General features: G+C 42.0%; 1 protein-coding gene across 1 annotated transcript; it reads right to left on the bottom strand.

Moving 5' to 3' along the window:
* Positions 1 to 9,350: 9,350 nt before the first annotated feature.
* LOC131814604 (transmembrane protein 126A-like) lies at positions 9,351 to 10,033 on the bottom strand. Its single transcript, XM_059145664.1, has one exon. The coding sequence runs from the start codon at positions 9,993 to 9,995 to the stop codon at positions 9,402 to 9,404; it is 594 nt and encodes a 197-aa protein (XP_059001647.1). The 5' UTR covers positions 9,996 to 10,033; the 3' UTR covers positions 9,351 to 9,401.
* Positions 10,034 to 13,092: the final 3,059 nt, after the last annotated feature.

Here is a 13,092-nt window from a genome sequence, read left to right as displayed (position 1 = left end):
GTGGAGAGAGATGATCTAGGACACACCACACATGGGCAGAGGGACAGAGAGCAGGGTTTGGGAAGGTGAAAGAAGAGACATGGAAGACAGGATAAGAAGCAGAGAGAAAGAAAGATGAGGAAAGGCTGTGAGAAGTAGGTGCAGACAGAGAGCTGGAGAGAGGCTGGAGCTGACAGCTCCTGGAATTAAAGAGAAAATTAAAAAAAAAAAAGAATAAATAACAGGACAGTACGAGTTAGTGAGTCAGGTAGCACCCCATCTTTTCCTTCTGGCTCTTCCCTGGACTGAGGAACATGGAGGGACAAACACACTCAGAATAAGGAATCGGGTCAATGTCACAGGCTGACTTTTTCAATATGGTGTGAAGTGTCCAGAGAATATACTTTTTTAGTTTTTCTCTAGATGTTGGCATTGGACACTAGTGGTTCCAGTCAGCACAACATCTGGAAATGAGAGTTATATAGACACCCCAGGGACCTGGATTAATCACCTTCCCTGCTGCTCTTCCAATGAATCAGCGGCAACTTCCAACAATAACACAGCCCTGAACAGGTGATTTCTCAAGGGTTTGTTAATGATGTGGTTCTCAAAAAAATATCAATTAAAAAGTACATATTGAACAGCACAATCTATCATCACGTCACTGTGCTGTAGGGAAATCTTAAAAAGGTCTATAAAATAAACTTCTAGCTTATGAGGAACTTATTAGTTGTGGAGATGAACCTTATCGGTTAACGTATTAGAGAAAAAGAATCCACTGACTTGTGAGATACTGAGTATGTATCCTACTTATATGAATGTGTGACGTTGACTAGAAAATAAGTTCTACGAGGGCATGGATTTTTATCTGTTTTGTTCACAAGATCCTCAGAGCCTAGAATGGTGCCTGGCTGATAGTAGACCCTTAATTTCTCATCGAATGCATCTAAATGGGATTTTGAGTCAGACAGACTTATCTCTTACTATTTATCATTTGGGCGGTCTTGGGCATGCTCGTTCTCTAACCTCAGTCTTTCCATCTGTCATATGGGATGGCAACAGTACTGCTGCCGTAAGTAACTATGAGGACCAAAGTGGGTAACTAATACCCAGTTGGCCTGGCTCATGAGCACTAGCATACTAGCATATTCTTATTTATCAGGCCCACTTTTGAACACAGCTTCTACTTTAAAACATTTTGCTAGCTTGGTAGAAATCACGACAGGACTTCAAAAATTAAAATCTTACATGTCTCAAAAACACCTTGTAATTCTAATTATTATGAATCAAGAGGGCTCTTCCCTCAACCAAAACGAATTTGTGAATTTGAATAATATTGCAAGAAATATGATATGTTGTCATTAAATCCATAGACCTCCTCTTAGTTCACTTCCTCAGCTGTACCATATTCATGGCATTATTTGCCACGGTATTACCAGCAACTCTGTGTGTGTGTGTGCACAAAGGACTTCTAGTTATCTGCCTATGTCTCAGGTGTGATCGTGTGTGGATGGAAAGAGTCAGGTCCTAGAAATGCAGATTCAGAACTAACTTAACCATCCTAGGGAAGAAAAGTGACCGATATTCCCAGTCATGTCCAATTGTGTCGCTGGCATAGAAACCCACGGAGTGATGATGCTAAAAACACTCAGCACATTTTCAATTCAGATTGACATGACTCAAGAGATAGACATAACTGACATTTGTTCAATAATGTTCAAGTATGTCAAAGAATCTGTGAAAGAAAGTTTGATATCTCTAGTCAGCTTAAAGTCAAGTACTACACGGGGAAGATATGTTTCAGGCAGATGCAGATGTTCTCAAATGAAATGTTTCTTTAAAAACTTGAGGAAGGGGGTTGTGGCAGATGGTACACCTAGAGTGTTGCTTAGGTTTGCCTTTTGGAAATCAGTCCATCAATCTCTTGTCCATGGCTGTGTGTGTGTGTGTATGTGTGTGTGTATTTTAATTGCTTGTTTGGTTGTAATTTGGTCATTGACAATGTACCAACCCAAGTGAGATCTCTGTTGACATTGTTGAGACCTCAAGAATCATGAACCTAACCACTTCTGGATTAGTTAGTCATTTACCACCATCCACATACCTGATCTACAGCCATCTAGAAACTTTGATAGCTTTTCTGAGCATCACCATGTTTTCCTTCTGTATGCCATCTCTAGGGAGATTTCCACCACCTCGAATATTCTCCTTTCCTTTTTTTTTTTTAAATTTGGTTGCTCACATCCTACTTGGTCATTGAAATCCATCTCAAATGACACCTTTACAGCCCTCCCTCATTCTACAATGAGATATAATTTCTCCCTTATGCAAAATGCTATCAGGTTCACTGCTAATTGTAAGGTCCTACGTGGCAAGCCCTCCTACATTTGTATTTCCTGTAGAAAAAGATGCAAGACTTTCCCACATAAGGCACTCATATGAATGACCCCAATCATTCTTTCCAACAGGTAGCCATATCTATGCATGTAACTTGACAGGGCCCTCCTGCTGTGGGCAGGGCACAATTCCCCACACCTTAGCTTGGGCCTGCAGCTGGCTAGGGCCAATGGCATGTTTGCAGATGCCGTGGGAGAAGACACTTGCAAAACACTGGTGTGCCTGACCTCTATGTTGTTGACCTTCTGACATTACATGAGAAGGCCATTTGCAAGATGAAGATGAGAATACAGGATAGAGAGAGCAGAGTGGCTCCAGGTGGGGTGCTCCAGTGCAGACCTGCTGAGCCCTGGACCATCCGCAGAGACAGCAGCAGGCTCAGTTAAGAGGCCACTGGGTTTTGTGGTTACTTGTTGCACAGCAATTTTGTAACAACAGCTAACGGTACAGGACTCAACAAATGTCTTCAAAGAAATTGTAATACGATGATTTTCTAGATTCTAGAATGAAATATTTAAGGATGAATTTACACACAGTAAAAATGAGGAGCAGTGAGCTATAGGAAATACGGATTCATTAGGTGCACGTTATAATGAGACTAACCACACAAACTAAAAGGGATGCTGTGGTTCTAGTGAGTGTAAATTTCGGAGACAATGACCTGTGGAAAATGTGGAGAGATGCAAGTGGAATGGCCCTTGCTTATTGGATTTAGAACTGGTGCATGGGGATAACCCCAAAGGAGTGGGCAGCTGAATGCCAGTAAGGAAGAAGACTTTTTTAAAAAGATTGTATTTACTTATTTATTTGACAGAAAGAGAGAGGTTACTAGTAGGCAGAGAGGCAGGCGGCGGTGGGCGGAAGTCAGGCTCCCTGCTGAGCAGAGAGCGCCACACAGGGCTCCATCCCAGGACCCTGAGATCATGACCTGACCCAAAGGCAGAGGCTTAACCCACTGAGTCACCCAGGCGCCCCTGGAAAGAAAATTTTTAAGTGGAGTGCCCAACTCTCCATCATCACCGATATCTGATGGACCTGTGGCTGTTCAATGTTCCTCCTGAAGCATGAAGCCAGAGCCAAGCCTGGTGTTCGAGGGCCCTACATTAAGTGTGAGGACGTGCAAAAATATAAGGGATGCCAGTGATGGTGATGGTGTGGATGGTGACCTGTGAGGTCCTTTCCAGCTCTGGCTTTCTCCGATTTTATTTCACTACACTGAATTTGAACTTTAAGATTCCTGTTCTGCCTTTTTATGAGAGCCATATTAAGGGGGAATTTTTGACATGAATACCATAGGAATAAAATAAAATGACCATAAATGTCAGAAAAGAGAACAGACCATTTCTCTTTACTTTGAAAGGTAAAGCTCTGTTCTGCCGAAGCCCTAACGATAGCCTTATATTTATGAAAAGCATGTTCACTATCGACATTTTATTTCGTCCCCAACCCAGCCTTGGGAGGGAAATAAGGGTACGTATTAACATTTTCCCCCATTCAGCAGATGGAATAGTTGCAAACCAGATGGAGCAAGTTATTGTCCCCCAGGTTATAACAGAAGTGGGTGGTAGACCCGGGGTCAGAATTTGGGTCTGCTGTCCCAGGGCATGTACTATTTTAATGATATTGCCTGTCATAAATATGTGGATCAGGATTCTTTCAAAAATCTGATACAAACTGAAGAAAAGCTTCCAGTCGCCACACCTACCATAACCTTCAAGCACGTTGTCGTAGCTCGCTTCTGGTGCCAAGAGCCAAGTGCACAGAACTGGCCCACGCGTGTGATTTGAGTGGTGAAAGGCTCTGACTGCTGAGCTCAGGTGTCTCTGGGTTGTGAGGCTGCATCTCCTGGACAGAAATGGAGGCAGAACGAAGTGTGCATCTAAATTACTGTCACTTGTTATTGATTTACTGATGGCTTCTAAAAATGTCGCATTTGAACTGTCAGTGAATTTGCCTACTGTTGGCACGAGTGATGAAAGCAAGTGTGAACCATAATTGATTAGGGCCTCATTTGCTTATCTATATTATGCTAATTAGATCTGCAATCTTTCCCTTTGTACCATCACCCAGTGACAGAGTAAATCAGGGTGATTGGGATGCAGATAGGATTAGAGGCAAGAATGTAAGACTGAGCGGCCCCCATCTGATCAGAGTGGAAGTTTCTTTCTTCACTATACTTCTACTTAGAAATAAAGCTTTATACGACTCCCTTTCTTGGTGTTTCCTTTGGAATGGTTTTATTGAAATTAATTTTCGCTTTCCGGACCCAGAACTGGGACATGTTTGTATAGCCCCCTTCTCTGGCTAGTGACGGTGTATGGACCTGGATCAGAGGCAAGAAATAGGACCACATTACAGGCTCTCTGGGGCGACTCCTAATAGACCAGGAGAACCTGTGTTTGTTCTGTCTGACCTTCCCACCTGCCCATAAAAAGTGAAGACTTTCTCCCGTTTTGGAAGAGGCTAGCTGGACCTCAAAGGTCAAAGTATCCTCGAGCCTAAACTCTTAAATAAACTTTTTAGTGCTGATACTTCTGTAGCTTTACTAAAGTACATAGACCTAGGGAGCATCCAGGGCTGGCTTAGGGAAATCTATTAATCACCAAGCATGTGTCGAACACTCACTAAGTGAATGCTCACTTACAGCCAATGTGTGGTTGTCAGGCAATCTGTGCAACAACCTCCTCAAGTCCTTGTGAACACAGAGACTTGTGAACTCTACCCCAGCAATTTCTGAGTCAACCTCTAGCATTGGCATCTGAGTATCTACATTTTTAACAAATTCTCTAGATGATTCTCATTCATATCATTTTCATAAAAACTATGGTCTCAGTGTGATTCGATGACATACGCACAGTATCAGAAGGAGATTCTGGTGATATTAGCTTAACATCTAGATGGGATGGTGATAGTGATGGTGTTAAAATTTAAAAAATCATAAACAAGATTATTTTAAAATCTCAGGGAAGGAACACTAACAAGCATCTAGTCTAGTACTTCTCAAATGAATTCTGTATCAAGTCCCATAAGGAATCCTATAAATAATCTGTTATTGTTGAAAAGGCAGGGGGACCTGAAGCCTTACCACCTTGGTCACTCTTTCTTTTCTCATGATTATCTCAAGGAACATGAGGAACTTTGTGTTTCCCCTGGAAAAATAATAGTTACGAAGAACAAGTTGAAGCAACCAACAAACAGTAGAAAAAATGCTCAAGCTCATTAGCAATCATAAGAACGCAAATTAAAACAACTTTATACCCTTCACATTGGCAAAAATGTAAATGAGTTGGCTAGACTACCAGGCAGAAAGTACTCTTCAGTGTTGCCGGTGGAATTAAATTATTACACTATTTTTAGAAGTTCTGACAATATCCTTATTCTGTGATGCAGCAATCTCATTCCTGGGGATTTATCCCACAGGAATAAAAGCACAAGAACTCACACGGATGTTTATTGCAGTGTTTTCTGTTGCTAAAACTGAAGACAAATAAATGCTCATCGATGGGGAAATGGAACTGTAGCCTACCCTAATGATGGCAGGTTATTCAGTCATTAAAGTGATTAAGGTAGTCCCATGCCAGGAAGCTTAGAGAAATTATCAGCAAGTATTTTTATTTGAAAACAGGTATATTTTAACAACACCAAATTTCATAATGTCATGTATGTCCTCCATATAGATATATTTTGTCATAGATGTATGTTGTTATAAAAGCCTCATGAAAGTTAGAGGGTCGTTCCTGTTGTTAATGTTGATTATTGTGCACCATGGAAGAAAGGAAAATAAAGGGGAAAACACCAAAGTATTGGGTTTGTGTTAGAAACACCAGCTACAATCGCATTTATGTAAAATTGCATGTCTGCCGTGCGGACATGCAAAAAGTTGTATAGAAAGATGGTCACCAAAATTATCAACAGTGGTGGGATTTCAGGTAAATTTAACTCCCTTGTTATTGTTGGACTTTTTTTTCCTTCCCAAGACACATTGTTAAGAATAAAAGCAAAACTGATTTTGCTCAAGCCCTTCATTTTGTAAGTAAGAAATCTAAGAGAGTGGGAAATACGGGTGTGGCGATTTACCTCTCAAAGAAGAAGTGAGTGACAGAGCACGGATCAGAACATTGTTTCCCCCCAGCTCTACGGATCAGTGGTTTTTGCTGATGTAGTAACGCTCTGAGTCATCACCTGGATTAAAGTCTTACCGGCAGTCTTACTCGTCTTACTCATCTTCCAGTCACGAGGGCCCCGCACGCAATAGATAGATCCTCCTAGATGGCAGGAAGCAAAAAAAATCTGGAGATAGAAAAAAATAGCCCATAAATATTATTTTAAAAACTACACCTGAAGAAAGAGTAAAAAATTTGTATACATTTTGCATGTATTTGTATGTATTGGTTTAAAACTGAAACAATAGACTTTATTGTCGTCTAATCTATAAGATTCAAGTGGTGTCTGGGTGGCTCAGTCTGTTAAGTGTCTGCCTTCAGCTCAGGTCATGATTTCAGTGTCCTGAGATCGAGTCCCACTCAGGGCTCCCGCTCAAAGGCAAGTCTGCTTCTCCTTCTGCTTCTCCCCCTGCTGATGCTCTCTCTCTCTCTCTCTCACAAACACTCTCTCTCTCTCTCACACACACACACACTCTCTCTCTCAGTCTTCATGTGCTCTCTCTCTGTCTCTCTCTCTCACAAATAAATAAAATCTTTAAAAAAGAAAATAAATATACTTCTATAGGATTCAAGAAACTGTGAGACCCAAGTTTACAGTGGAGTCTATTAACAGGGCAAACCATTTACATATTAAGACACAGAGATTTTGAGTGTTAGTCTGACCTTGATTTTCTATAAATGCTCTACATTCTGGGGCACCTGGGTGGCTCAGTCGGTTAAGCATCTGACTTCAGGTCACATCATGGTCCCAGGGTCCTGGGATCAAGTCCCAGGTCAGGCTCCCTGCTCAGTGGGGAGCCTGCTTCTCCCTCTCCCTCTCCGTGTTGCTCCCCATGCTTGTGCTCTCTCTCTCTCTGTCAAATAAATAAACAAATCTTAAAAAAAAAATCTTAAACAAAATCTGTATTCTGACTGCTGTTTACATTTTTTTTTACCATGCTACACTGTTTCATAGTATTATAGTTATAAAAATTACGCTTTTTTAAAAAAGATTTTATTTATTTATTTGACAGAGAGAGATCACAGTAGAGAGAGAGAGAGAGGGAAGCAGGTTCCCTGCTGAGCAGAGAGCCCGATTCGGGACTCGATCCCAGGACCCTGAGATCATGACCTGAGCCGAAGGCAGCAGCTTAATCCACTGAGCCACCCAGGCGCCCTAAAAATTACGTGTTTTTAAACTGGGACTATTTTATAATGGCACCAATCTTTCTCACCAGAGGAAACAATGTTACAGAATAAAAAGAAATTCAAAGAAGTTCTCAAAACAATTTTATCAGTTCTATTCAGAGTCATTGTTTTTATCACTGCTTACTGTTTTTATGATAGTTATTTTTCACTATACAAAGAAACTAATCACGTGATTGAAAGATGGGCCAGATTCATTATTATGGTTCTGATAATGAGATATGTTCATCCTGGTCACTGTTAACGCCTACCAGTTCAAGCCTTACTAAGCCTGGGATCAAATCAACTATCTGGCAGTCCAGTTGACTTGCTTGGTGGTTCCAATCCATGAGGCATCTGCATGGGTTCTCAAGCCAGACACCCCCTGGCAGACCACTTGCTAGTTTTAATTGATCTTTGTTAAGTTTTTTACTCAAGTTCCAATTTCCTCATTTGTAAAATGAGGATGATAATGTGACTTAGCCTCATGGAGTTATAAGAACATAATTGATAGGTGTTTTGTATGGTGTCTGGCACACATAAAGTGTTTAATAAATGCATAACTATTATTATTAAGTGCATAACTTAGATGCTACCCACTAAGTGCGGCTGATGAGTTTTCTCACGGACAAAGTCCGTCTTGTCATTACCAACAACAAACAGCACCGCCCTCTGGAGCATCAAGAACTTTGAACTCTCACAGACAAAACAGAGCTAACTTCCATTGTTCTCATCTGGAAGGCCCCGGGGACCTTGGCCCTGCCTTGATTCAGTACAACTTGTGGGCAGGACCGGCTAGTCCACATGGCCTTTAGGTGCATTAGAAACAGATACATCTTCCTGTGTCACGGAACCAGAAACCTGCCACGATAAATACGCAGATCTGGGATGTCTGTCACGTGAACTGCCCCTCCTGAGACGTTGTGCTTTAAGTGGAGGTTCTAACTAACCACGGGACTTGTGGGGGGCCTGGATTTTATAGATTGTTAAGCAATGTTTAGATGCCGTGGTGTAACACACCCCACTAAACCTTTGAGGTAGGAAGTCACGTAACCCCACTTTTCCCAACCAGATTTTATAACAGGATATATGGGGGGAGATCAACAAGAATACCTATGTGACAGGCTTTTTACTTAATTGTGAAGAAAATTGCTTTATTTGAATTATATTATCCTATGCTTAATTTACCAACTATAACAAAACCTATGGTAAAGTGATATCCTAATTAAAAGGAAGCTGCTATGCTTATTTAACGTTCCCTTCTAATGATTATTACTTAAAGATCATGCTGGCTACTAATAATTCTAAAGCTTTATAAAATCTTGGTCCACATGAAAAGTTAATAATAATTATAATAACCTGCTAAAACTATCCAGCCTGAAAATATTTTTAAAGTCACTATTCCTATTCCTGCCTCTGGTCCAGGCAGGGATCCCATGGTCTCGCTGAAAATCTGCGCTGCTCACAGATTCAGTCCCGGGAGGCTCACTCCCACGTGATCCGAGCACCTCACCGGTTCTGCTCTCAGCCCTGGGAGCTGCCAGTTCCACCTACCGCTTCCTTTCCGTTCTGCTCTTGCCTCATTCTTTGACTTTGATCAATGTTATTTTCTTTATACGATGAGGATCTTTTCTTTCTTTCTTTTTTTTTTTTTCAAACATTATAATTTTATTTTTGTGTACACATTTGTTTTAACAGTCACTGAATTTCTAGGCCAGGTTCAGGTAACTGAAGGGCCTTTATAAATAGTTTATATTGTTTAGATCCAAGGTATCCTGCGAACATAGTCTGGAGCAAAATGGGAAATAACATCTTTCTAAAGATAGGCTTAGAAACTCTAGTCCAGTAAGTTAAGATGTTTCCTTTCTCTGGTAGCGGGGCTGACTCATACCTGGCTGCTAAGCCACCATTCACAGGTATAGCCAAGATAATAGGGTACAGACCACCCAGAACAAGACCAACCAGTCCACCCCGTGTTATGGTACAGGTTTCACAATTCAAATCACCTGTAATCAAAGGTAAACTTACAAAACCTCTGTAAGATAAGTCTGCAGTCAAAAATGGGATCACTGACATTGGTAAGCCAGCAGCTATACGAGCCTGGGTCACATTTAAGACGCGTCGAAAAAGACTATTTGCTATTAGACCACAGAGACCAGCGTTAAGTCCAACATATGCTGAGCCATGTTCGAGCAGATTCCTTTCTGCTTCTGGGAGTTGGTTAATTTTTCTGGTTATGATATTGAAGATTAAGTTTTCCTTGACAGTATCATGTGGTTCATGATTTTCCATCTTGAGCCTTAAAATATTTTTCAATAATATATATAGGTATACCCTGAAATAGGAATTAGCAAAATTTCTCTGAAGGGCCACAAAGTAAATATTTTAGGCTTTGCATGTCCAACATGTTCTTCATCTAATAGCCCAGTAGTTTCTTGATCCTTGCACTTATGCTCTCCTCACAGCATTCGGTGCCTGCACCGGTCCTCTGCAGGCCACGCTGGGAGCTCACTCCAACTTTTGCTCTCCTACCCTGAACGCAGCCATCTTTGGCTGGCACGTGACTCGAGCCGAGGATCTTTTATTTCTTATAAAGATTTATTTATTTACTTGAGAAAGAGAGAGAGAGAGAGTCAGGGGATGAGCAGAGGATCTGCTTCTTCAAGTAGACTCCCTGCTAAGCATGGAGGCTGACGCAGGGCTCAATTCCACAACCCCTGAGATCATAAGATCTTGACCCAAGCTGAAATCAAGACCCAGAAACTCAACCCACAGAGCCACCCACATGCCCCTTAGAGGAGGAGGACATTAGCTGCTCTTGACGATCAGCCTGATTTTTCTTTTGAGAATGACTTCGGGGTCCCTTTGATGACTTCCTCATTTGAATGGATCCTTTACGGATCTTTCCACGTGGGCTCTATCCTATTAGACTGCAAGTGACCTGGGGACAGGGGCTGTGTCACATTCACAACATGTCTCCAGAGCTTATCATGTTCAGTGAATAAATTTCTTGAATGTTGTTGAATGTTCAAGAAAGTAGAATGACTTAGGAGGCTGTAGCAACGGTCCAGATCAGAGTGTTGAGTGCTGACCATTACAATAGTCCAGATCAGAGAAATGGAAGTGTAAAATATGAAATAGCTCAGTGTCTACGAGGCAGACAGGAAAGAACATATGCAACAATATAGGATCAGGTGACGGACGTCGGTTCCCGTCTGAGGGACTGAGGATGTGGCTGGGAGAATGGCAAAGACGTTGAGGGATGCTGTGAAAGGTAACACATTTTCAGTTCACTCGGTTGTACCCATGAGACTGTTAGGTGAGGGAGGGTCTAGACCTCCCTAGTAGGCATGAGCTCACTACTGAAGACTGATCAATTACTAGCAAGTCTAGAAATGGAAAACACTATGGAAATACAAGTATGTAGTTCACAAGAGAGAGTGGATCTTGTCGTTCTCTACCGATGCAACGGATGTCGTTAAAGAAACCAGAAAAGTCAGAGAGATAACATAGCAGAAAGTCTTGTCAGGTTTAGGGTAAAAGGGTTTTAGTGCATTGCCTGCTGTCAACTCCTTCGAGCCCCAGATGAGCTGTTCCTGAGGACCCAAAGCAAGTTTCCATCCTCAGAGCGGGGTGGGGGTGTGGGGCGGAATCAATGGAGATGCTCCTATCCGATTATGGAAATGGACGGTTCCTCTAATATATGGAATGTCTTCACAATTTACTCATGCGAGCTAGAGCAGCATCAAGCACTATTTTTCAATCCCTTTTATTAGATGTGCTGGGTCTGACTCAGCACACTGCACAGCCTTGCTGGCCGCTGGACCTGGCTGATGAGGATAACTGCATTTATTAAGTTGATTGGCACAATGGGACAGTGTCTCCATCCCAAAACCCATCCGTTTTGAATCTTATCTAGTCACGTCAAGTACATGGCTTAAACTCTGATTAAACAAGCTGGAGGAGGTGGTCATTTTAAAGAGGTTCTGAAAATAAAAGCATCATAAAGTTAACTAATACATTTTTCTGCTCCTGTCATTTCCGTCCTTATAGAAGACAAGGTGAATTATTTGGTATTGGGGAGAGGAAGCAGTTCAATAGAGTAGAACAAACTCAAGGTGTAAAGTCAATGGTCTGTGTTTAAGTCCCAGTTCCAGTATCAGGCTGCATGTACAAATCATCTATGTAACCAACTGACTGAGGTGTTTTGACCCATGGCTGGTACAAACATCAAACTCTTTTTATCATTTTTATCATGTTATGCCATTGTCATCTCAGGGGGAATCCTACTGGTTTTTTTTATCTCTTTCAAGATTTTTTTTTTTTTAAGTTCTATATGGTCAATTAAAAAAAATTATTTTTCAAAAAACAAAACAAAACAACAACTTATTTTTCACAATAAATTAAATCCCTTCTCCTCCCCTCCCTGGACCCCTGGAACAAGTCAGGTTTGGACTTGCAGGGCCTGAGGAGGCAGGAAATGCTATTGGCTCTGTCACCGCCTCACTTCTTCTCTCCTTCTGGGGTGTGGTCTGGTTCTGGAAGCAAGGAAGCTTGCTTGTCCTCCATACGGCTTCCTTTTTCTGCTATGGGGACCCAGAGGAGGAATAGGGTGGGAAGGGCAAATGTATTCTTTTTAAATCTCTTAATTGGTTGTCAACAACCCCTGGATGATGGATTGGCAGACGTGGATTCTCTGTGTAGCTGGTGCCCGATTGCTGGAGTACTAGTACCTGTGGGAGCTTGTGGGTGGGAACCACGTGGGGGAGCTCCCCCATCTCCACCCCATGGAGTACCCTGAGATGAGATGAGTCTTTGGTTTGACTTCTTCCAAACCATCCGCTCTCACGCACGGGGACATACTTCATAGCTCTGGGCTGCCCTCCACTGGTGGCCAGGGGGTATTGTTGGCAAAGGAACTCAAGGTTCTTTCTACGGGGTCCATTTGGTCAGGGGAAAGATGAAAATGGCTGCTCCCTGATACCTTCTCCCCTCAATTCCTTGTCTCTCTGTTCAAGTAGGTGCAGGTCACACTTCCCAATTCTGATGCCTGTGTGGCCATCCATCCAGTCACTGAGATATCTGATCCTCTTTCTTATAGACGTGGCTCTATTTGGAGTTTGCTTCACTTGGCTTTTGGTAGGCAAAGATACTGCTTCCTGCCCCTCTGCAAGGAAAGGGCACAAAAAAGCCAGACTGACACATTTTGATTGAATTAATTGTTGACTCTTTTTTATTTTTCCTTTAAGATTTTATTTATTTGAGAGAGAGCAAGAGTGGACAAACACTTAAGTGGGGTGGGGAGGTCAAAAGGGGAGGGAGAAGAAGACTCCTGGCTGAGTGGGAAGCCCAACGCAGGGGTGGATCACAGGACCCCAAGACCATGATC

The sequence above is a fragment of the Mustela lutreola genome, chromosome 14 (assembly GCF_030435805.1).
Source record: "Mustela lutreola isolate mMusLut2 chromosome 14, mMusLut2.pri, whole genome shotgun sequence".
In the NCBI taxonomy this organism is placed as follows: Eukaryota; Metazoa; Chordata; class Mammalia; order Carnivora; family Mustelidae; genus Mustela; species Mustela lutreola.
The sequence above is the reverse complement of the archived record's forward strand: the minus strand, read 5'-3'. Positions and strand labels throughout refer to the sequence as shown.